The sequence below is a fragment of the Musa acuminata genome, chromosome BXJ2-9 (genome assembly GCF_036884655.1).
Source record: "Musa acuminata AAA Group cultivar baxijiao chromosome BXJ2-9, Cavendish_Baxijiao_AAA, whole genome shotgun sequence".
Classification (NCBI taxonomy): domain Eukaryota; kingdom Viridiplantae; phylum Streptophyta; class Magnoliopsida; order Zingiberales; family Musaceae; genus Musa; species Musa acuminata.
The window spans coordinates 10,393,455-10,417,068 of NC_088346.1; the positions used below are offsets into that span (position 1 = coordinate 10,393,455).

Here is a 23,614-nt window from a genome sequence, read left to right on the forward strand (position 1 = left end):
TTAGATTTATATATTTTTTTAAAAAAATATTTTTATAATAAATAAAAATACATCGAATGAGATTTTAAATCTTTAAGATTAAACATACAAGAGATTGATGATTATATTGCAATTGACTTGGATTTATGCATCTTGAATATGTGGTTTAAGATCAAGTCAATCGGCATGGGAGCTAATGGGACATAAAGAATATTTTTTGGTTGATCCATTTTATTTTTCTTGAATTATTTTATTTTATTCTCCTTTTTATCCTTTGATCATCGAATGAGTGATGTTGCCCTCCTAATTAGGGATGTAAAATAAATCCACGTATATGTTCATGTCATAATATAAATAGTTTGATTTGAAGTTATTAATTTTGGCCATCTTGTTAATTACCCTTTCTGGATATAATAAGTTCGCTTTGTTATTTACTGCATGCAAATTTTTCCCTATGGTTTGCTTACGCTTCTGTATTGGTCGCACTCGTGAGCGGAAGAAGACAAAGCAACTTTCTAGCTGACGTCTTTATGCATAGTATTTATGTAGATGCCGACACTCTTTGCTGAAATCGGTGAGCCACGGGATAACCGCTTTCTTCTCACCACAATGCGCCGCTTGCTCACCGATCGTCCATTGGATGGATCCAATTTCTACAGGAAAGGCTCTTAGACATTGAGCAAACATAAGAAGACATCATCGCAAGAATGACTTACCCCACCAACTCATGGAGTATCTATCCCATCTTCCCACAGCACGATGGAGGTGGTGGAGAGAGTGCAGGCTATCGCGTCCCTGAGCCTGGCCATCGACGACATCCTGCCGGAGTTCGTCAGGCCGGAGCACGAGTAGCCGGGCGTCACCACGACGACATCGACCTCGGGGACGACGACGAGGGCAGGGCAGAGCAGCCCGCGCCATCGCCGATACTAGCCGGGAGTGGGGCATCTTCCGGCTGGTGAACGATGGCGTGCCGGTGGGGGTGGTACGGGAGCTGCAGCGCGTAGGCGCGGAGTTCTTCGAGCTGCCCCAGGAGGCGGAGGAGAGGTGCCGGGGAGCCTCGAGGGCTCCGGGACGAGGCTGCAGAAGGATTCGGAGGGGAAGAAGGCGTGCGTGGACTTCCTGTTCCACAATATCTGGCCGCCGCAACGCGTCGACCACCGCATGTGGCCGAAGAACCCGGCGGACTACAGGTACTATCGATCGCTACAATTAGAAGCACGCATACTCCAATACCATTTACATGGATATATACATACGATTTGATGCACCAATTAATTGTTTAATGAACATACATAAATAGCAAAATACTAAGATTGTTCGTCTTATATTTTATGGGCGAATTTCTAAGAAAAATTCTGATTATGACATCCATAAATAGCAAGTACTTTTTTTTTTCGAATATGAAAATAATGGTACAAGAAAGCTGTCATTTTTTCTAATTTTTCCGTCACTTTTAAATTTACTTCTCCTTCGATTCAACTCATGACCCCAAAAACAACATTTTTGTCATGTTAGAAAAAAGAGACAATATGCGATTAAAAAAAGGGAAAAAAATATTTTCTAGGGATTTTTCCATAATTGGATGCATATTTTATTATTTACATGAATCACATCCAAACAATATAATTTATAATAAAAATTAGGATTATTTTAAAATGTCATGATAACAATTAAATGAAACTTGGTTGACTTATTCGGAAAAAAAATATTATTCTTTTTATTATAAAATTATTAATTAAAAATTTTAAAAAATATTAATCACACGTTTATACATTTAAACAAACTTGCATAATCCTAAATTGAATATAGGCTAAAAATTTAAAAAAACTTATAAATATTTAATGGATATATTACCATTAGTTTGTGCTTAAATATTTTGAACTAGTGGCTCAAAATCAATGAGTAAATTATCTCATTAGGTCATATCATAATAATTGATATCCGATCTATTATTTGAATATAGTGAAAGACTTAAATATGAAAGTGTTATCGATGGATAAGACTCGAGTGCCCGTTACAATTAATGGATAAGACTATCACCGGTTTATGTTTCATATGCATAGTACTATAGTTTGACAAAAACATCTAACTAAAAAATTATAATATCTTAAATTAGTCACACATTTAAATTTATTTTAAATTTAAATTTATTTAAATTTATTTTTAACGGTTTGATGTATATATTATTATTAATTTAGACTTCAATATTTTGGATCAAGAATTAATGGATCATATAAAATGCTCGAGTCATGATAATTGGTATTGGAGTATATACAACATTAGATAATTAAAACTTAAACAAAGGTATTGAATCAATTATACTTGACATTTGGTTTTTTACTTTTTTTCTTCAAAATTATGATAATTATAATCACTACCAATTACTTAATATCAAGAAAACCATCCCATCAAAAAATAATCTACCAACTAAAAAAAAAAATCGAACATAGGAAATAAACATAAGGTAATGATTGTCTACTTATAGAGCAACGAGACATCCATAATTTGAATGTAAACATTATAAATTGAGTTCATATTCAACAAATAATGCACACACAAAATTTCCCTTGCCAAGCTCTAGTAAAAACTTGGATTCGAAGAGAAGACTATTGGAAAGAATAGAAGATAAGAAGAATTATTGAAGAAGTTTTATTAAGAAGCTTTGAAGATTGAATGCATTAATATGTTCCTCTCTTATTTATACAGATTAGGAGGAAAAAAATTTCTCAACAGAATAGACGATTTTCTCTCAATATAATAGAGAAATTTTCTCATATAATTGAGAAAATCTTATCTGCTATCATGCCCTCGCAGGATAGTACTGGATACCAATCTTGGATCGATGCAGAAAGCTATAGCAATATCGTAGCAGAGGAAGAAGCTACAGTAGAAGAGAAGCAAGGGATATAATGAATGGCAGACTTCGATCAGAAAGAATAGAAGATAAAAAGAATTATTGAAGAAGTTTTATTAAAGAAAAAGTTTTATTATCGAAGAAGCTTTATTAAAGAAAAAGTTGAATATATTAATATGTTCTCACCTATTTATACGGATTAGGAGGAAAGTAGAGAGATTTCCACGTGAAACCTTATCTACTATCCAAAACATCTCAAGATCGAGCACGGACTTGGACCGGAAGAGTCCGCCCTCAGGGACACCGTGGGAAGCGGAGACCTCGAGTTCTTGCTGAAGATCAACTACTACCCGCCGTGCCGGCGGCCGGACATGGCCCTGAAAGTGATGGCTCACACCGACATGTCCGCCATCACCACCCTCGTCCCCAACCACGTTCCCGGCCTTCAGGTCTTCAAGGACGGCCACTGGTTCGACGCCAAGTACGTCCCCGACGCGATCATCGTCCACTAGGCGACCAGATCGAGGTACGTACGTACGTACGCCACTGACGTACTTCCATGTTCTTCTGCTCGTCGTTATCATCATCACCACCCGTGAGTGCCGCAGATACTGAGCAACGGCGAGTACAAGAGCGTTCTGCACCGGACCACCGTGAACATAGAGAAGGCGAGGATGTCGTGGCCGGTGTTCTGCTCCCCTCCGGGCGAGACGGTCGTCGGCCCGCTGCCGCAGCTAGCGAGCGACGACGCCGCTGCAAAATACAAGACGAAGAAGTACAAGGACTATGCCTACTGCAAGCTGAACAAGATTCCACAATGAACTCGCACTGTGTTGGGTGGGGTATATTAGGCTCACCATGGTTTCCTTCTCATGCAACCTTCCTTTTATCTACTACCATTTACCTAATTAATGCGTTGCTTCTCAAAGATGGGGACTTAATACTATGTATTAGCTCTATCATAACCGCGATTACTAACACGGCAAGCAAAAAGCATTGGTGTATGCAACCATGTTGTGAGGTTTCAACATAGCACTACTATAACTCTTCTCATTCATCGTGACAAATGAACAAAATATATATATATATATATATATATATATATATATATATATATATATATATATATATATATATATATATATATATATATATATCCATGAGCATAACGTGCATATCACAGATCTTGGAAATTGACTGAACTTTCAGTGGAGGGACCAAAAACTTGCTTTACGTGGTCGCAGTGCCTTAAAGAAAGCAATGTTTGTATGCTCATCATATCCATGGGACTATTTTTTGACTTCTTCCATCCCTGATTCCACTTTTTTACTCAGACAAAGTGTCATCTCCAATCACTTCCCTTCAAAGCTTTCTCTCCTTTCATGGCCCAAAGGCCACCCTGCACACTGCCCTCTAAAGGAGACTACGGCAGGCGTGGCATCCATCTCCCAATCTTGGGAGAGGTCAAACTCGAATCAGTGCCCACTCTCGACTATCGCCTTTGAACTCCATGCACGCAAGTTGAAGCATAAAGCAGGTTGGCAAAGGGTGTGTGTTCCCAGTGAAAGTGGCCCTCGAGTGGGAGCTCGGAGTAAGAGAAAGGTGGGAGAGGAAGGCAAAAGAAGGGAACAAAGCCCCGATGTCCCAAAAGAAGAGCCTCATGGCACCATCATGGCCTCCTCACAGATACCCCTCGAGGACATGACAACATAGGATAGAAGGAGACGATGCAATTTAACTGGAGTGAGAAGGCAGCAGCTCCCCACTGCCCGACAGAGCACAATGCCCTCACCCCGAAGCTTCAGCTGAAAGAGGAATACAAGGAAATAATCCCAATTGGTGATGGCAATTTTAGTTCGGATTGTAGTGGATCAAAGTCAGGTTGAGAGATATATGAGATGAAAGACCCATCGTTGACGAGATTCGACACATGGTATCATGCACGAAGTAGGACATCCAAGTGCTGATGCTGCTGTGTTTAATGGCCTCTATTTAAGCTGGTTGGTAAGGGAACCGGAGGCTTGCTGGTAAACGTATTTATTGTCTGGTTTTGGCCTTTCTTTTGAGAGGAAACTGATGAGGTGGGTGGCCACGCTCTGAGGCCTCCCTCTGCATGAGCGCCTGAGGACGGGGAATCTCTGCGAGCCATCACGTTCCAAGGTTCCCCTTCCAGGTAGAGCGTGAAGGAAACCACCAACCTTCTGTTCTACTTCTGATCTCTTTTCCTTACTCTCACGTTTCTTGTCATTAGATCGCTGATCCAAGCCACCATTTTTTAAGTCTGACGGCGACGCCATTCCATCATGATCCCTGATCTCTTTGACCGACGAAGACCGAGTGGCCCTCCTCCCTCCCTCCCTCCCCCTCCCCCTCTCTCTCTCTCTCTCTCTCTCTCTCTCTCCCACTGTAACACTCCGAGCACGAAGCTTTACTGACGAACTCGGTTGAGCTGCTTTAAATGGTCTCTTACGTGGGATTGAGCAGTTGGAACTCGGAAATGTTGAACAAGGGGAATAGATGATTATGTACATGACTCATTAGAAGCAACTAAGAAACTAGCTTAAATGAGAAGACACAACCAAAGATAGAGAGATCAAGAAAAAGAAGATACTTAGTTGAATGGGACGGACTAATTATAGGGAGATGAAGTGAGGGTTAACATGGCATCAGGTTGAGACCTAAGTCCATGTTTTGTGGTACCAAGCGAGGTTTCGTCGATGGCGACGTCGGCTCATCTGCTTGCAACCCACGCTTGCTGCTGCTAATGGAACACCCGTCGAGTGGCACTCCGAAGAGCCTAGGCCTTGCGCTGCTACTTTCTCCATTGTCGAGGTGGTGGTTCTTCGCGGAGCGATGCAGGGGTGATGGTGGCGATGGCTCTGATCCGGCGATCGTGAGGGAGCTACTGGACGTGGTGCTGCCCGAGTTGAGGCCCGCCCTGCGCTGGTTATAGGCGGAGGAGAGGAGAAAGTTGGCGGAGGCCGCGGCGGCGGAGCTGGGGGCGACGGGCCGGACGTGATTCTGCACTAGGTAGATGATGTCGTTGTAGAGCTGCCGCATGTGAGACAGCTCCGACATCAGCGCCGCGTTGCTCCGACGCAGCCTCTCGTTCTCCTCTATCAATGCGGTCGCCGTCGCCGGCCCTTGTCCTCCTCCCCTCATAGCAGTATCGTTACCACCGACAAAACTGTTAGTCCCGAGGACAAGGAGGCGTGGCGATGCGACCTCGCGCCAATGGGGACTTGGAAGCTGTTGGTCGTCGAAAGCATGATGGTGGTAGAGAGGGAACAGAGAGGGAGACGAGGGCAACGGAAACAAGGAGGAAGCCGAGGCCGTCTTACGACGATGGATCTCACATAGCAAGTGCTTCTCCCCCTTACGAAAGAACTCGTTGGCGAACTCCCATCTCTCAGGCACCACCTTGCGAAACCCCTGCATCACCAACTCAAAGCGGGCATTAGTTTGGACGGCAACACAACACGCGGGCACACAAGAGAACGAGAAGCACGCACGTAGGTGTTGAGCTGGCGGACGAAGCTGGAGAAGTTGTTGTGCTTGAAGTAGCTGGGGAGGATGTCGCGTGCAAACTCGGGTGGCCGCCACACCACGAAGGTGGAGACGCGGTCGTCGCCCCAGGAGACGACGTGGTCGGTGGCGGGGTCGTCCACCAGCTGGTAGGTCTTGGTCAGGAACGGCGCCGGCACGGGTCTGTTCCCCTCCACCACTCCGTCGCCGCCATCTGCAGTGCCCCAGCACTCGATCTCCATGAAAGTGGAGCCGGAGCGTGTCTGCTTGGGTTCTTCGGGAGGGAGGGAGGGAGCATGTGACAGGTGCGGGAGTGCGTGTGAGGTCGTGCGATGGTGGGTTTTGTTTGTTCTCTTGGTGGCCTCGGACGGTGTGTGAGAGGAGGGAATATGTGTCTGTCTGTCTGTCTTGGAAACAAAGCGCGAGCGAGAGAGAGAGAGAGAGAGAGAGAAGCGAAGGAAAGAGAGATGGAAGTTATAGTTTAGCTTTCAAGATGAACCCGTGACCCTTCGTCTCTCCCCGTGGCTTTAGTTGGCTTGCTTTCTCTCGCTTCGGCTGTGCGCTGTCGAGCTCTGTGAATCAGTCTTTTTAAGGTGGTGTGGGTTTCGGACTGTGGTGAGCTTCCCCTGTAGGGCTGAGACGCCTCTTTCCCTGCGCTGCTACTCTTCTTATATCGGTTTCCGAATCTGCTGCCGGGGAGGGCACGCACTCAAAACAAGCATCAGCGAGGGCATGGGGGTGGGGGTTGACTGTGGTCTGACGCTACTTTTCCCGCCCTTTCTATTCTTACGTGTACGTCTGTCTTATCGTGCTCATTAATATCACTTCCGCAACTGGGGATTTCAATTAATTGCATCACGGAATGCACTTACGCGTGTGAAAATATTGTTGGTTAATATTTTGGATCAATTGGACATGAATTTTTGTTTTTGTTGGCATTTTATTCTTGCTTTTTTCGTGGAAAATATGTCTATTTTTGTTTGTCTCGTACCGGATAATTAATTTGCTCGATATATTCTTTTGGAATAGCATAAATATCGGCATAAGATTAAGATTAAGACGGAATACGAAGATGACTCCCAACCCTTGGACACTGTTATATTATTAGTCCACATACCTCTTTTATCTCGGTCAAAGAGGCTAAGTCAATGTACTCGCCTTCCAAATACGTTTAATAGTTTATGTCCTCTCTCTCTCTCTCTCTCTCTCTCTCTCTCTCTCTCTCTCTTTCATTCACAGCACAGCCTGAAACCTTTAATGGTGCGTATGCATTTTTGCTACCGACATTCTCCTTTTCCAATGTGAGCAAAAAAAGACGTGTCTCGAAAGCTGCCATGACGCCACTTCATTCCCTCCCTCCACCATATCCCTCCCGCGATGTGATGATTCCAGCTTCCTTCCCCCTCGTCACAGGCCAAAAGCTCCGCCTCAGCTTGGCTCGCCGCCCTTGCCGTTTCATCAGGTAGGCGATGACGGGGATAAAGGTGAGCAAAAGATTCACCAACTCCTAGGAGATCAGCCGCAGCACCGTTAACGCCATTCTCTTCAAGGCAGGCAGCCTGTGCGCGATGCCATAATCGCTGATTCAATCACTGCAACTTTTACTTTTTCTCATCTGTCCTTCCGGTTTCTCCTCTAATGATGTCTCTAAGTCTAACATGAGGAAATGGTTTGCCATTGCAAGGACACCATTGTTATGTCCTCATTCCGGCAATTCTGAAACTGATCTTATTCTTCTGAACCATTTAAATGCTTTGGAGATAGGACCACCACAAGGTTCTCAGTTGTAGAGATCCTTTTCAGACATCCCACTGCATGTATCGAAGATATGCATGCGAAATTTGGTTTCGAAGATAGAGCAATAATAATAATAATAATAATAATAATAATAATAATAATAATAATAATAATAAATTACTCTGACATCTGTTTTGAAGTTATTAATTAGAGTTTTATTTACATTCATAATTAAATAATACAAACAACAATCTTTCAAAATATTCAGAATTGGCTACAGACACTTTCTTTTCATGTTGGTTTGGGTAGAATGCAAGATCTTTATTTGAGATAAGCACATTTTAATGTTGCATTTGTATTTCTATTTTATTCATAAATAAAATACTTTATTCGTATAAGAGTGCAATAATGGCGAAGGATTAACTCTTTCAATAGAACGTACTATTACCCAACATATTGTAAACTATTGGTCTGTGAGAGAGGAGAAGATTCTGCTCTAATTCCAAGAACCACCATGCATGTTACCCACTTGTGGACACTGTCAACCATGTATCTCAAGGTCAGGACTCTAAAATTAAATCTCAGTTGCCCAGTTGCAGCAACAGTGTGTGCCACTCCACACTCAGGAGGGAGAGAGAGAGAGAGAGAGATTGCCCGGTTGCAGCAACAGTGTGCGCCACGCCAGACTACACGGATGAGTGAGTGAGTAAGCGAGAGAGAGAGAGAGAGAGAGAGAAAGAGATTGCCCGGTGCAGCAACAGTGTGTGCCACGCCACACAACAAGGATGAGTGAGTGAGTAAGCGAGAGAGAGAGAGAGAGAGAGCGAAGCGCCTCGAAAGTATTAGACTAGGGAGCATATAGCCTGTTAAAGAGGAGTCCTCGGAAGCATTAAACTAGCCGACGATACAGGCTGCTAAAGAGGAGTGTGAGGTTTCCACAGGAGATGGGCGTGGAAGGAATCCAACCACATGGTTGTCTTCTTCTTCTTCTTCTGCTGCAGCAGCTGCTGCTAGATCCGAAGGGGCTCTTCGAGGTTTCTCATGTCGCAATTCCTTGTCTATTCTCCGTGGGCGAGAAACACGAGAGCTGCGGCAGCATCTTTTGCTTCTGTTTCCATGGCATCGTCGCTTGGAGACGCGGGAGTGCAGTCAAAACTGGAACTAAGATGGAGAGAACAGATGGGAGGGTCACGGGATGGCGGTGGTTGGCGACGCTGTCGCCTGCTTCATGTCCAAATTAACTGTTCTTCTCTGCTGCTCCCCGAATCGGACGAGAGAAAAAGAGAAGAAGAGTCCTATTGACAGAGGAAGCATGTATAGGGTCAAGAGATGCATTGTGGGATAACATGACCTTTAGTTGTTTCGATGAGAGTCAAATTTATAGCTTCGTCGTCTACAAATTAAAGGTAGTTTATACGAAGAAGAGAAAATTTCTGAAATTAAAATAATATTCAAAAATCAACAAACTAAAAAATATATATACATAATTTAATATGATTTGATAAGTTTCACTTATACCTATAATAAAGTTAATTATAAGACATTGAGTTATTCTCTTTCATATAAATTTTCAATAATTTATATATATCATCTTTTACTCTTTATAGAAATGTTAGAGAGGATCCATTGATGCTCGAAGAAAAAAACTGACAAGCATAAAAAATATTCTTTATATCGAAATCTAAAGATACATGAGATATTTATAGAAAAATTAAATCCTAATTACTAGAGTTCTATTCTTTCACGAAAGTTTCTTAGTATTTCGGATCTTACAAATATTGATTTCAAATTTTAAAATAATTATCATATCATTTGATAACTCTACAACAATTATATAAATACATATGTATATTTTTAAAGATATTATATCTCATGAATAGTATAATGAAATATCCACCAGCTCCAGCTAGAGAGAGAGAGAGAGGAATAATGTAGCCTCGTATAATACATTCTAATATGTTGTTTTCAGTATTTGAACTACAGTTTGCTGGTTTACTCTTACAATAACTATATTGTGATATTATGAAGCAAGTAACGGATTGCAGAAGCATCACCACAAACTCGATCAAGATGTTGAGCTTACAGTCCCAAAAACATCAAAGCATGAGAAGAGACAAAGAGTAGAAGCAATTCACAATAAGAGCAGCGAAACCAGAATATATATATATATATATATATATATATATATCCTGTCTACAGGATTCCATGACAGGCTAATGCCAAAAAAGGATTGCGTCACACCTGGAAAAGCTCCTATGAACTGATATCCTCTAAATGTTTCTCTTATATGCCTCGTGTGATTTTTTAGTCCTTTGATGCTTTAGAAGCTAAGAATGGTCAAATGACTTGTGCAGTAGGGATTTCGCTGTGGCTCAGATCTAATACAACAGAAGACAACAAAGAAAAGAATGGCTGATCAGACCAGTCTGCTCTGAGAGGACATGAAAAGGGTGTTCTTATCACATGCTACTCTTCTTCTCTTCTTAAATGGGTCACGACTCATAACCCCATGTTCATAGTCAAACAATTAAGACATGCTTCGGTCCCAAATAATAATTCAATTAAGAGAATCAATCCCCAAACCCATTACTAGGAAAGAAAAACCCTGTGATTATTTTTTTAATAATAATAAAAATAGTATGGTATTTTTATAGAATATCTAATCCTTAGTTACAAAAATCCTATTTATTGAATAAAAAAGGTAGATTTATTTTTTTATTAAACAAATTTGTCCATGGATTTTTCAGTGTGTTTTCAAAGTTTTTTTTTTTTCTGAATTACCTAAGAATTTCAGCCAATATTGGAACAAATATGACATTGTTTATATAAATCCATAATTCAGGAAAAAAATATGATAACTCTAGAATAGCCAATATTGATGAAGTAATCAAAAACCAAGTCTAGTTAGAGCAATCAATATTAAGTAAGTGACATGCAAAAGCTAATCCTAGAAAGCTAGGATTGGGAGTACATGGTATGTTCCCCCAATTTATTATACATATTAGATAAGAAATTAAGACAGGATTACTTCTCTAACTATACTTGTCGTAAATTTGATTGACAAATATCATAATCATTCTGAAAAAGATTGATATACCTGACTGAGTATTTGAGCAAACCCGATGTACTGCTATCTAAGAATGACAAATTTCATCTTGTCTAAGCCTAAACTTGGCTAATTATGTATCATCTTGATTTGATTAGTAAGGCTTCATTGGTGTACTGTTGTTAATTTAGAGGTAAGTGATTTAGACTCAATGAAGTTAATGAGTTTCTTATCCCATCATATTAGATCATGACAAACACATAGCTACTTAACCTATTCCAGAACTTGATAGAAGGATATCAAACTTTCTATGTGCTAAGAGCTTTCATTCATCCGTTTGCCTTAAGCTAAAGGGAGAGGATTGCAAAGGGCGAGTCAATATGGACTATGGAGAACTACCCAAGCCCAACAATCCATGAATTGGCTTGTTGAGCTTCTACCACACAATAAAACCAAATGGAACACTTCAAACTAGCTTAATAATTTAAATTGGATTTACAATCAAGTTATGAGAAGCTCGATCCATCCGACTCGAGAGCTTGATGAGATACAATGAGACGATACCCATATTTATTAAACCAACAACCTAATATTTTTGAGGTTTCGATGCATATAATTAGAATAATATATTCTAATGGCATCTCTAAGAACAATCCAACTCTCTCTTAAGGAGGCCAAAAGCAAGCTTCTTCACAAGCTTATTTATGAGTTGTATCTCAAACTTAAATGAGTAGAGTTCGATCACATTCAATCTTGAGTTGTCTTGAGTTGGAGTGACTTTCTTTAAAAAATTATCAAATCATAGTAAGATGACTTTTTTCCCAATGATGGTTGGATTAAACTTAATATTGATGAATCATTTACAATGAATCTAAAGAAGAGGGAGTTAGGTTTCTTTATGCTTATGTTTATCATAGAGGATGAAGAATGCTACTACAAAGAACAAAGAGGACATTCAATGTGTCTTATTGGAAGGAATCACTAAACCGATAATCGAGATGGATGCTGCTCTGGTGGCTAAGATTTTAAAGAGAAAAACCAAACCTCCATGAAAGCTGGTCAACATCACTAGTAATGTTTTACACTTAATTTAAAATTTATTTGAATATTCTATTGTGCATATATTAGAGAAGGAAATAAGTGTGTCAACTTACTATATAATTTTATGAGATATAATAAGGTCATTGATCTTTGGAAACAGCATTAGCCAAATAGCATATGCTCTCTACTATCTTTTGATCGGCATGGCATTAGTTGCAATAAAATTTTAAGGTGATAGAAGTATTTTTATTTTTGAAAAAGAAAATTCTTGAGTTGCCTAAAGCACAAGCAGGAGGGAATTCGATTCAATAATTAACCTTGGTGATCGAGCTAAAGGTAGATTTTAAGAGCCGATAACCGAGTGCTTAGAGATGGCTTAATCCATTTCCAATCCTACTTTAACCTTGTTTTCCAACATAACAAGGTGAATTATGCTTGTGGGCTGAGCCATGACAACCCTTTTTGTGAATTTGTATGATGATATCAGTCCACTATTAAGGATATTTTTCATTCATGAATAAAGTATAAATCCCAAGTCACACTAATAAGTAGAGTATGTAGCAAAAATTCCAAGTGAAAACTAAATAAGAAAAAGGAAGAAATGGCCAACAAGAACAGCCTCAACAAAAGCAAAATCAGATGCTTTGCTCAAGATAAAATAGATAATAATTTTTACTGCTCTTCCTGAATATATTATGCATTAAATAAGGAAATTTTTTTTTACATGATTTACTTACATTTCTTGTATTGTAACTCACACACTAATCGAAGCCCACTTGGGATGTTATTGCCAATGTTTTCACCCGAGAGAACTTCTTGTTCTCCTTAAAAGAAAGATGGTGTCATGAGGACAGGCAATCCAACTCGGCAACCACCACGACATGGTGTTCATTTTGGTTCTCTTCATTTCAGTAATAATGAGCCTCATATGCATGCAGTACTGGGACCATTGCATCCTCTTTTCTCTCTCTCCCTCTCTCTCTCTCTCTCTCTCCTTCGGGACCATTGCTATTTCATCTTGTCACTTATGTTGTTTCAACCATTTACTATGTCACAGTGCCATTCTTTTTAACATGGTTTCCCTTCATTAGACATTATGCCATGTTCAGCCAAGCTTGTCGGACAGTGGGAGCAGCCACTGTTCAGCCAACGACAATACATTCACATCGCATGGGATGAATCATAACATAGAGCTAAGGTTTTATTTCCGATAAGACACGGAATAAATCAAGCTTTGATAAAAATAAAAAAAAGTACCATAATGAAATTTCTTTGTCATAATACGGTAAGTACTACGTCATGAAGAACATGCGACAAAAGAATTCACTGCTGCGGCAGACACGCCACGGTAAAACATTGGAGAAGACACTTCTCGCCCTGCATTAACTATGACCTCCCAATTCTTATATATAGCCACCCTTTTGGATTGGTAGTCCTCCGCCTAGCGATCTAGTGATACTCCTTTTCTCTGCTCTTTCCATCACCTGCTGTAGCTGCCTGTCCAATCACTCTCTTGATTGCCTCCGACTTCTCCTCGTCAATATGTCTGTCATGGAACAAATGGACGTCGACTTCTTGAACGCTTCTCCGGAGCTGCAGGTGGATTTGATGAACATGATGCTGCAGCTGCAGCAACTTGCGGAGCTATCGGAAGCCCTGCCGCCGAACGAACAGCTCTCCGCAGCTTCCCCGCAGGCATTCCATTCCTCTCCCACCGCGCCTGCCTCACCCGTGTTTGCTGGTCCCCAGACTTCCTCATCGTCTTCCTTGGACGCTACCGCTGCCTATGATCCAATCATGGGGCCACTGTTGAACGGTAGCCTTGCGGGCGACCCGTCGCTGGCGAGTGGCCCGTCGTCGCTTGCTCACGGGCCGGCCTCGACGGCGGCTATGAGGGAGATGATATTCCGCATCGCCGCGATGCAGCCGGTCCACGTCGACCCGGATTCCGTCAAGCCGCCGAAACGCCGCAACGTGAGGATCTCCAAGGACCCCCAGAGCGTGGCCGCCAGGCTCCGGAGGGAGCGGATCAGCGAGCGGATGCGGGTGCTGCAGCACATGGTCCCCGGGGGCACCAAGATGGACACGGCGTCGATGCTCGACGAGGCCATCCACTACGTCAAGTTCTTGAAGACGCAGGTGCGGTCACTGGAGCAGGCGGCGGTGAGCCAGGGAATGGGGGTGGCGGCGGCCCTGCCGCCCACCGCGGGGCTCATCCCGTCCCCCGGCGGCTACTCCTACTTCCAGGACATGTACCAGCTGCAGGACCAAACGTTCATGAACTTTGCCCAGATGTAAATACAAGTTAGTGGAGTCCCAGCGCGTGATTTATTAGGTAGCGAGGAGTTGTGTCGAGTGGTGTTCTTGATGAAGAGTTGATGCTCCAACTCTTCCACCCTGCCTCTGCCCGTCTCATCTGTGCATCTTCACCCGTGTGCGTGTGTGTGTGTGTGTGCGTGAGCGAGTGATACCATAGGATGGTTGGTCCGCCGTGTATGTTTTTACTTGGTTCACAGAATAGAATGTTTCTCCATCTTCAATTCTCTCTGTGAACCGCACATCATCATCATCATCGTCATCGTCAATCCTTGCAGGTACTCGTTGTTGGGTACGTAAGTGCATGGGAGCAGCACGTGACACGCGGAGACGGTTTGGATAGGCTGTTGGTTGCGCCATGAACGTGAGGAACTCGAGCCACGTGACTCGCGCTTGCACACCGAGCATATAAAATAAGCGCACCTGATCTCACCAAGATTTCACGTGGCATTCATGCATGCGTGCATGCCTGCGTGGCTCTCCTCTAAATCCCCTTCATCCTTGTAATCCATGGGGATCGGATGTATGATTTAAGACGACCGCGCTTTAAACTACGTGCAAGTGTCTGATTGGCGCCATTAAGTCCGTGAAAACAAGGGAAAGCCCTTTGTCTGTGTGGCTGCAATAAATATAAATGATAGATTTTGGTATTTTGGCCGCGGTAGGGAGGTCGTTATAGTACTTTGTCTGCTGACCGGCCCTGCTGGTGGTGTGACGGTTGGAGAACCGTCGAGTGGTCGGTTGGGGGCAGTGGGGTCGGGCGGTCGGGCTGTCGGTAGAAGTGGCTTTTAAGTCGGGCGGGCCCACGTGGACGTCGCCCTTCTAAAGCATCCAACCTCGGTCAATTATGACTCCGCGTACCGCAAGCCCGAGTGGGGACAGGGTCAACCGGATCTTTCGCATGGATTTGGTCAAGATAAAAAAGGACGACCAGTTTGAGGCTGGTTCACCAGGCTCCCCCCCCCCCCCCCCCCCGGGGTTCCCACTCGCCCCATCAATCATTAGCTTCACTCCCAAACCTTCCTCCCCTCAATCCCTTCAATCATTCAAAGATGAACATACATGCCATCGATTCGATTCCAAGTGCGAGGACAGTAGATTCAAAGTCAAAAGAAGCAGCATTGTAGCCGTTTCACACCCTCGGTTGATGGGGAGTGAGTTCGATATAGACGTGAGTGATGATAGGGAAGTTGTACAGCTGCATTTCTCGTCTTGTGTTGGTAGCAGTATCAACAGTCGTTTGACCACCACAGAGTTCCAATTCAATTATACCTTTGATTCTATCAACAAGCTTTCCAGCTGGGGCTGTGGACCTTCTGAAGACTGGATCCATCTTTTCTTTCTCTTCGCTGAGATAGTGTAAACTGATAAGCTGATGTTTAGGAAGTAGGTAGTCACCAAGATGGCATTCAGGCAGAAATCGAATCCTTTCCTGTGTAGATCATCACAGCTCGAGATAAAGATATCACTGTAAGAACTGAGGTGTTAAAGAACATTCACCGGAGCTATTCTGCCGTCACAGCATGAGGAAATCATCATCAGATGAGGGGTGAGTGATCTGCTGATTTCTGCGTTTTGGACGAGGCAATTGTGGCAGGCCTTAGAGACAAGAATTCCATCGCAAGAATGAACGGTTAAGGTGACAGAAGCTCACCTTGTCTGAGCCAATTCCTCCCCTAATACTGTCGAGGAGCATTTCAAGTATACCGAATACCATGGGGAGGTTAAACACCACATGATCTATTCGAGTGCCTTCTTCTGATCTATTGTCGAGGTAAACTGGTGGATATATTTGCTCTATTATAGCCCCTTAATGTTCTTGGCCAGGTAGAATGCTGTCGAAATTTCTACCACCAGAGCTTATAGGTTTCTCAATTACATCCTTGACAATGACAGAAAGAAATATGTCACAAATATAGGGCTTTAGGTTGCAAAGATATTAGCCTCAAAGTGCTTTTAATTGAAAGGAAGAAAGGTTGTCTGTCAATTACTTGGGATCACCTTACAGGGTTGGATAAGGTGGAAAAGAGGCTGAAGAGTTCCAAAGGCTCATTACTGTTTTCTTGGATGCATGCTTATCTTCCTTAACTCAGTTTAATGTTTTCTTTATAGTTCCCAGTAGGATTGTTCAGACAATGTATCGATGGGCAAATGGTGGTGGAAGGTCATGAATTCAATTTCTTTGCAAAGACAATATTTGGACATGATCGAAGTATCAGTTGATTGTCAGTGGTCAACATGGATTAAGCAATGGAGGGTATTTGGAGACGACAATTTGTCAGGGCTTGGAAAAAGATAAAAAAGAATAATTCAGACATCACAAATCTTAGCCCTCCAGAATATAAGAACAATTTAGACCATTACAATCTTCCCCCACCATGGAATTATGTGGAGTATAACATTACAATTTTTATTTCTTCGTCCAATATATTAGCTAGAAAAATATTTGGCTGGTTAGAAAAGAGTTCGAGTCTCGGTAAGAAATAGCAGAAAGAAGAAGGAAGTGGTCCTGCAAAAGACCCTACTTTATGCTTTTGTCCTCGTTACGATCCAATGATGGTAATGAACGAGGTGAGGGAAACTGTGATGGAAGACAGTAGACTTGCAAAAGGAGTAGAAAGCGTGATTATCCAAATTGGATTTGGCAACCATTTCATCATATATCTAAAGCTATTTTCAAAGATAGTGTCAAAAGATGGCTAAATCTTTGAACTTCAAGACTCTTTTAGATAGATTTATTATTATTATTATTATTAAACTTTAAAAGATAATAAAATGAATAAAAAAGATTTTTTTTAATATCATTTTAAGTCATTAGAAAATTAGTCGTCTGATTGGAATCATCAATCGTTTTAAATTCATTTTTTTCCTGTCAAAAACCATCCTAAATTGAGGTCGGTATGCGTTCTCACATTCGTTCCAATAATGTTGATGATGGTGACAATGAGATATAGAGGAGGGGGAAAGAAACATGTTGGTAGGCAGTCATGAACTCTACCGCGCCATCAATTCCTTTGCTTTCTCTTTATTCTGATCCATACATCTCTTTATTCTTCGTACTGGTGAAATGGAATTGCCCACCTCCAAATTCTGAGTAGAAAGTGAAATCCGGTGCTCATGGTAGAACAAACAAGTAATACTATCAGTATCAGTCAGATATATTATGATTATTTCCTTCTGACTTTATTATTTTTTCCCTTCATATATGAAAAGAAAAAGGGGGTTTGATATAAGCATAGACAATGAAAATAATTACCACCTGTTCATCGATAATGATAGTAAAACAAGTTCATAAGATGCAGTAAGAAAAGATGTGCTCGCTAGCTCTGCCGTGCATTCATCAAAACAATCATGTGCTGAACTGAAGAGCGGATGGTCCACTAAATCTTCTTCCTTTATCGTAAAAGACCAGCTTGGACTCCTTCCGAGGACCACGGTTGCTTGGTTGACAGTCTCATGCTTCGATCGATCTCCACGACTGTGCTGCTCGCACCAGCAGCTGCAGCGTAGTAACCGTGTCGCCGCACGACAAGTGGATTCGTAGGCTGTGAGAGAGACCTCATCGCCAGGTAACCCTGGTTGCGTGCTGGCCATGGAACACATGATCCGAGCGACAGCAGCAACGAAGACCTCGGTGATCTCCTCAGGATTCGGGTGCATGGCAGTGCATCCCTCCTGGCCGAAGGGACAAAAGGATGGATGAAAGGGTGAACAACAACTGAGACTAAAAGTTCCTCCGACGAACCTCATCCGCGGAAAACACTGGCCATCTGCATTCAATACACGGCCACCACCTTGTACTGCAGATGACACACAGTGGCGGAGGTGGACCTTTCGCGCGCCAACCTCATTGGAAATGTTGAGGCGAGTGCAGTGAACCTGCGCAGGCAGGGGTTGTTGTCGCTGGCTACAGCGACGCCCGGGTTCAGTCCACGGCGTGTGGGATGTTGGGAGCCCAGTGATCGGGTCACATGGGTCGGTCACTCCGGCAGTTGACCGTTGCTTTCCTGGCTTTTGTTCTGCTAGATTTGGGGGAGGGGCAGGGGGTGGACTCTAGTGCAGGCAGCTCGCTGGGGACATGCCCACGTTGCTATCATTCCCTTCATGTGATGCTGGGCCCCACCTCATTCCCCCACCCCACCCTTTCGCTTTGACCAAGTTTGCCTCCTCCCACTCCTGTCACCCGGAGACTCTGAGCTGGCTGCTCTCCGCCACCGCCGCTGCATCCGCTGCCACTCCCCAGTCCCTCTCCCTCTCGACCGTCCGTCTCATCTAATAATAATATTAGTGTTGTTGCTTCGAAAACAAGGCTAGAAGTTGGAAGAAGACCGGGAGAGTTCTTCCACAAGCTTCTCGAATGGAAAGCATTAAACTCGAAACCGAGGCATTCGACACACGTCGATGGATGTATAGTAAGTAATATTGTTCTTTTGTATTAAAAATGTTAGGAATTCGAGTAATAATCTTTACAATGATAAGTTTGATCTTTTGCAATAGGTTGATGTTTACTTTACAATAAGACACATGTATGACTACCCTCAAAAGCACATTTGGTATGCAAAGATGATGAGAACCGAAAGCCATATACTAAAAGGGAACCATCCTAACCAGAATTAGTGTTTCACAGGATGGTTGGCAATCTTTTGAGATTCAATGTTAGATTAGATCCAATCTTAACCACAAGAAATATAAAAATCGATTTACTGGAAAATCTAGAGTTCATGAGTACAGTTACAGCTGCATTCATCCAGTCTATAAAGTATAACTGGTTGATTCAGTATATCAAACCCATCAATTCAATTTCATGTACGATTGTTACGCTCTCGATGCTACCAAAATGGTATTCACTGAGAAAGGAAGCAGCACCAAATCATATCATAGCAGGGGAAGAGCAAATCAGCACATCAATGATGAATCTGAATATTTTAGACAAGTTCCTCATGTCACCAATGGAGATATCACACAAAATTCCAATTCACGATCCAAGAAACTCTACTACTTTCACAGTTAATAACACGTTATACCGAAAGAATAATACTTCGCAAAGAAGATGACATCCATATGGAAAGCATCTCCTACGGGTAAATGGCAGTGCTGAAAACAGGACTACACGTTTTGACACAAGATGATATAAATTGAGCTGCATAGATTTTGAAGAGCAATGAAACATTGCGACCACAAGATGTGCTCCAAAACCAATGTGCAACGCTAGATTATCCCTATAGTAAGAGTATTCCTGCTAATAAAACAAAGGACTGTTTTCTCACAGCTGAAACAATAACATGGGCTTCTAAAAATTGTATGTAAAACAAAGGAAGCTCATCGCCAAGTAAACAAAGGACGATGACTCATGCATCGTTCTTCTTGTTAAGAATTCAAAAATATTGATAAAAGTGACAGCTGCTAGCAGATGTTTCCTGACCAAGAATGATAGAAGGGGAGTATTCAAGATTATATGGTACATTTAGAAATTATAGAAAGCAATAGGAAACCTACATCATGACATAAGATAGACAAATTAGTTCGTAAGAGGAATGATTCTTAGTTCTTTTTGTATCTGAATCAACAGAAAGACCATTGTCAAGCATGGATTACATCATTGCATTTTTTTAAAACTAAAATAGAAGAAAATCAGGGTTACACATGTCAAGGAGCAGTTATGAAATGACAACTGAAAGAATAGTTAAAGCAATGAACCCCAGCTAGACAACATTTACGCCAACTACATTCATCAACATGTGAATATAAACAAATCTGCCAAAGGGTAGCGGATGAGTAAAGAGCCTTGGGGCACAAATTCACCTGAAAGTGACTAACTAATTACAAAGCATTTTTATCGGGAGTCAAGTTGTGTCATAACTGATAACTGGTCACTGGCATCCACATCCCAACTGACCAAGAGTTGTCATACATGGACACATTCAAAAACTCATTTTCCTTCACTTGTAGTTGATGGTAAATATATACTGATTAGTTTGTGCCTCTGATATGAATGCCGCTCCTTTTAGCCAAACTTCTTATTTTCCCAATCTAGACTTCAATGTCTGCATGTCTGCGAGTATCTTGGTGGATTGCTACTTGGTTGTATGAGCTTGAAAGATTAATCTTCCTATCCACAAATTAGTCTCTAGGCAATGTTTTGCAAGATGTGAATAGGATCTAGATGGTCTAGGGGCGATATGATCAAGATCAACAGGATTGACCAGATCAAAGCAGTAGAATCAGAAACAGGCAAAAATTTTTAAAAAATAAAAATATAAAATAACCAATAAATACAAAATCTATCAGATACTTCTAATGAAAATGGCTTCTATTTTTGCAAGGTCTGAATCTTCCTATCAGTAACATTAACAGGAGATTCAGCGACTGTCCTTTTTAGACTAAAATGTTCTTCAAACCATAATTCATCTTATCGGTCCGTACTGGTGTACCGACCAATTGTTGGTACAGTACATATCGAATCATACCAACATACCAACCCACGATACGGTAAAGTATACTAACAAACTGATATGTATCGCTCATACCGATCTCCTATCAAATCAATACATACTACTTGTACCAGACAATATGCTACGATACAACAAACATTGTTTTAAATTGTACATTCTATTAGGTATCTAACTTCATAAAGACAAAAAAAACTATAAATTCAACTAAAATATAGCAATGAAAAATAAAGGAGATTAACTCAAATATTCTTATGAGCATAAACATCAATCATGGTACAAAGATATTATTGTAGTAAATAACTATTATAAGTACCATTTTTAAACATCCAAATTCAACCAACTCTTCAAAAATAGCAATGGAATCTATTATGGCTCTAAAGCTTTTCTGTTCACTACAAGGGAGCAGAGCATCATTCATTAATACAAATAAAAATAAAGGAAAAGACTTTATCCTAAAATTATTCCATAAAATTCAAGATTAGTCCCAAATCTAATGTAACTTCCATCCTCAAAAGATAAAGGACTACTTTCTCCTCTCTTTTATTTTCTACTCATTGCCTCCTTTATGATGGTTGCCGATCATTGCAACGATAGTGGCAGACAACGAATATAATGTTGATAAATTAAGTAGAATTGGCCAAAATCATTCAACTCCATCCAAGTTCAATGGTGATCTAGTGATTTTGATTTATTTTTATATGAGCCAAGAAATCGTTGATGCTCTAATCGATTTTTTCTCTTTGTGTGAATCTGTTATGTCAAATAATTTGAAAATATATTAATATATTTATCTAAAAAAGAATAAATTAATTGAAACAAAAATATTCTGTGATCCTTACATACTCAAAGACACTCCAGTTTCGCTCACAATCCATAGCACTACATGTCAAACTAAGAATTTTGATAGTCAATTGATGCAAGTTGGAGGTAAAATTTTTAAATAAACTCCACTATTCAGTTGCAAAATTTATTTTATTATTAGCAATAACATACTATACATGAAATTAATTATATTAATTTATTAATACCTAGGGATGTAGTTGCCCTAGATCAAACTGTCATTGAAATTCTAAAAAACTATCGACATTCTTATATAAAAATAATTCACATACTATCTCATCTTGCAACTCAAGGCTTGAAACCAATCTTGCAATGCACTTATGTAACTTATTTATAACTTCTACATCAAACCCAATAAAGATGTTCTTATAAAAAAATCCTGGATTCAAATAATATCCTACTATATGTAATGGTTGATGAAATTAACAATTCCATCTTTTGTCAATGATTATAAATATTTTCTTATATTTTTTTTTCATTTACATCAAAAGTCTTTTAAATTGTCTCCTTTGCTTCATCCATAGCCTCATAAATATATCTCATTGTAGACGTCTTTTCGTTATCTGTCAACCAAAGGATTCGAACAAGTGTGCTCATTACCTTTAAAATATATAATCTATAAGATTCCAAAAGAACAACATTAAGATGATATCACTGGGTCTCTTGCCTTTCACTTCTTTTGCTCAAATGTTTGTCACCCATTTCTCCGAGGTAAACATATTTCTCTGGTTTTGTTTTTTCACGATGCATGCTCTGTAATGTCAAGAAGAAAGTAGCAAATCAGATAACATAATCTCTCACCAATTCCTTGTTATTCGTGAATTTTCTCATCAAACTCATAGCCTCAATATGATTATAGAGAAATCCAACAACAAAGATTGCCCTTTCTAAAATCTTCTTGATTTCAAAAATCTTTTCAATATCCTCCAATATTAAATCAATGCAATATGTCATACATGCAGTCCAATATAAGTGTTATTTTTTTGGTAAATAATTTACCTAAGACAAAGGATAACAAAATTGATAAGATTTAAGAGCCACATAGTTCTTCCATTCAAATTGGAGATAGAGTGATTAAAAAATTCAAACGATAAATCTTACTGGCTAACACATAGTTGTTTCCATTGTCGGTTATATTGAACAACATTTTGTTCACCAATTTCTTCCACAAACTTCACAAGCAAATCATATATCTTTTCTCCAAATTGCACAAAAGATATGTATCTATTGACTTCACAAACATTGTTCCTAAACAATGTTTTGAATATCGTACCGTATTGCCCGATATGAGCAATATGTACCGAATCAGCATATGGATCGCCAGCTACCAGGCGATATCAAGTATTTGACCCCGTATCAAGCGATACGGGGCTATACAATTTCAACCGTTACCGAATGGTAACAATGTTCCAACGATTAATTTAACCGTTACAGGGCTATACAATTCGAACTCATTTTTTCTCATATTCTCTCTTATTCTCACATTTTTCACTCTCCTAAACTCAACAAAGCAGCAAATTATAAATTGAATTTAATCATAGAACTTAATGAGGTATTGATCAAGTTTATGCACAAAAGGGGAAGGGGAAGCTAATAGATGATTTTGAGCAGATACGACAAAACCTACATGACATAAACATAAAATAAAGCTCATCGTATTCACAATCGTCGTATTAGGAGAATCTTACAGCCAACAACAGTACAGTAATAATTGGTCATACTTCTCCGAGCAACAATATAATATAGAGTAACAGATCAGTAGCAAAAATAAAAGTTTTGGCATTCACCAATACATAGCTCAGGAGCCGCCTCAGACACATG

The 23,614-nt window shown here is 40.7% G+C and overlaps 2 protein-coding genes and 1 pseudogene across 2 annotated transcripts; 2 read left to right on the forward strand and 1 right to left on the reverse strand.

The window, feature by feature from the left end:
- Nucleotides 1-469: 469 nt before the first annotated feature.
- LOC135622171 (flavonol synthase 1-like) lies at nucleotides 470-3,798 on the forward strand (annotated as a pseudogene).
- A 1,552-nt stretch (nucleotides 3,799-5,350) lies between these two features.
- On the reverse strand, nucleotides 5,351-6,833 carry LOC135621986 (heat stress transcription factor B-4c-like). Its single transcript, XM_065123610.1, has 2 exons — nucleotides 6,349-6,833; nucleotides 5,351-6,268 (listed from the first exon to the last, which is right to left on the reverse strand). Exons 1-2 carry the CDS (start codon nucleotides 6,601-6,603, stop codon nucleotides 5,492-5,494), a joined length of 1,032 nt encoding a protein of 343 aa, XP_064979682.1. The 5' UTR covers nucleotides 6,604-6,833; the 3' UTR covers nucleotides 5,351-5,491.
- A 6,738-nt stretch (nucleotides 6,834-13,571) lies between these two features.
- LOC135622128 (transcription factor HEC2-like) lies at nucleotides 13,572-14,725 on the forward strand. The gene has a single exon (XM_065123772.1). It carries the CDS (start codon nucleotides 13,728-13,730, stop codon nucleotides 14,481-14,483), a length of 756 nt encoding a protein of 251 aa, XP_064979844.1. The 5' UTR covers nucleotides 13,572-13,727; the 3' UTR covers nucleotides 14,484-14,725.
- The last annotated feature ends 8,889 nt before the right edge of the window (nucleotides 14,726-23,614 follow it).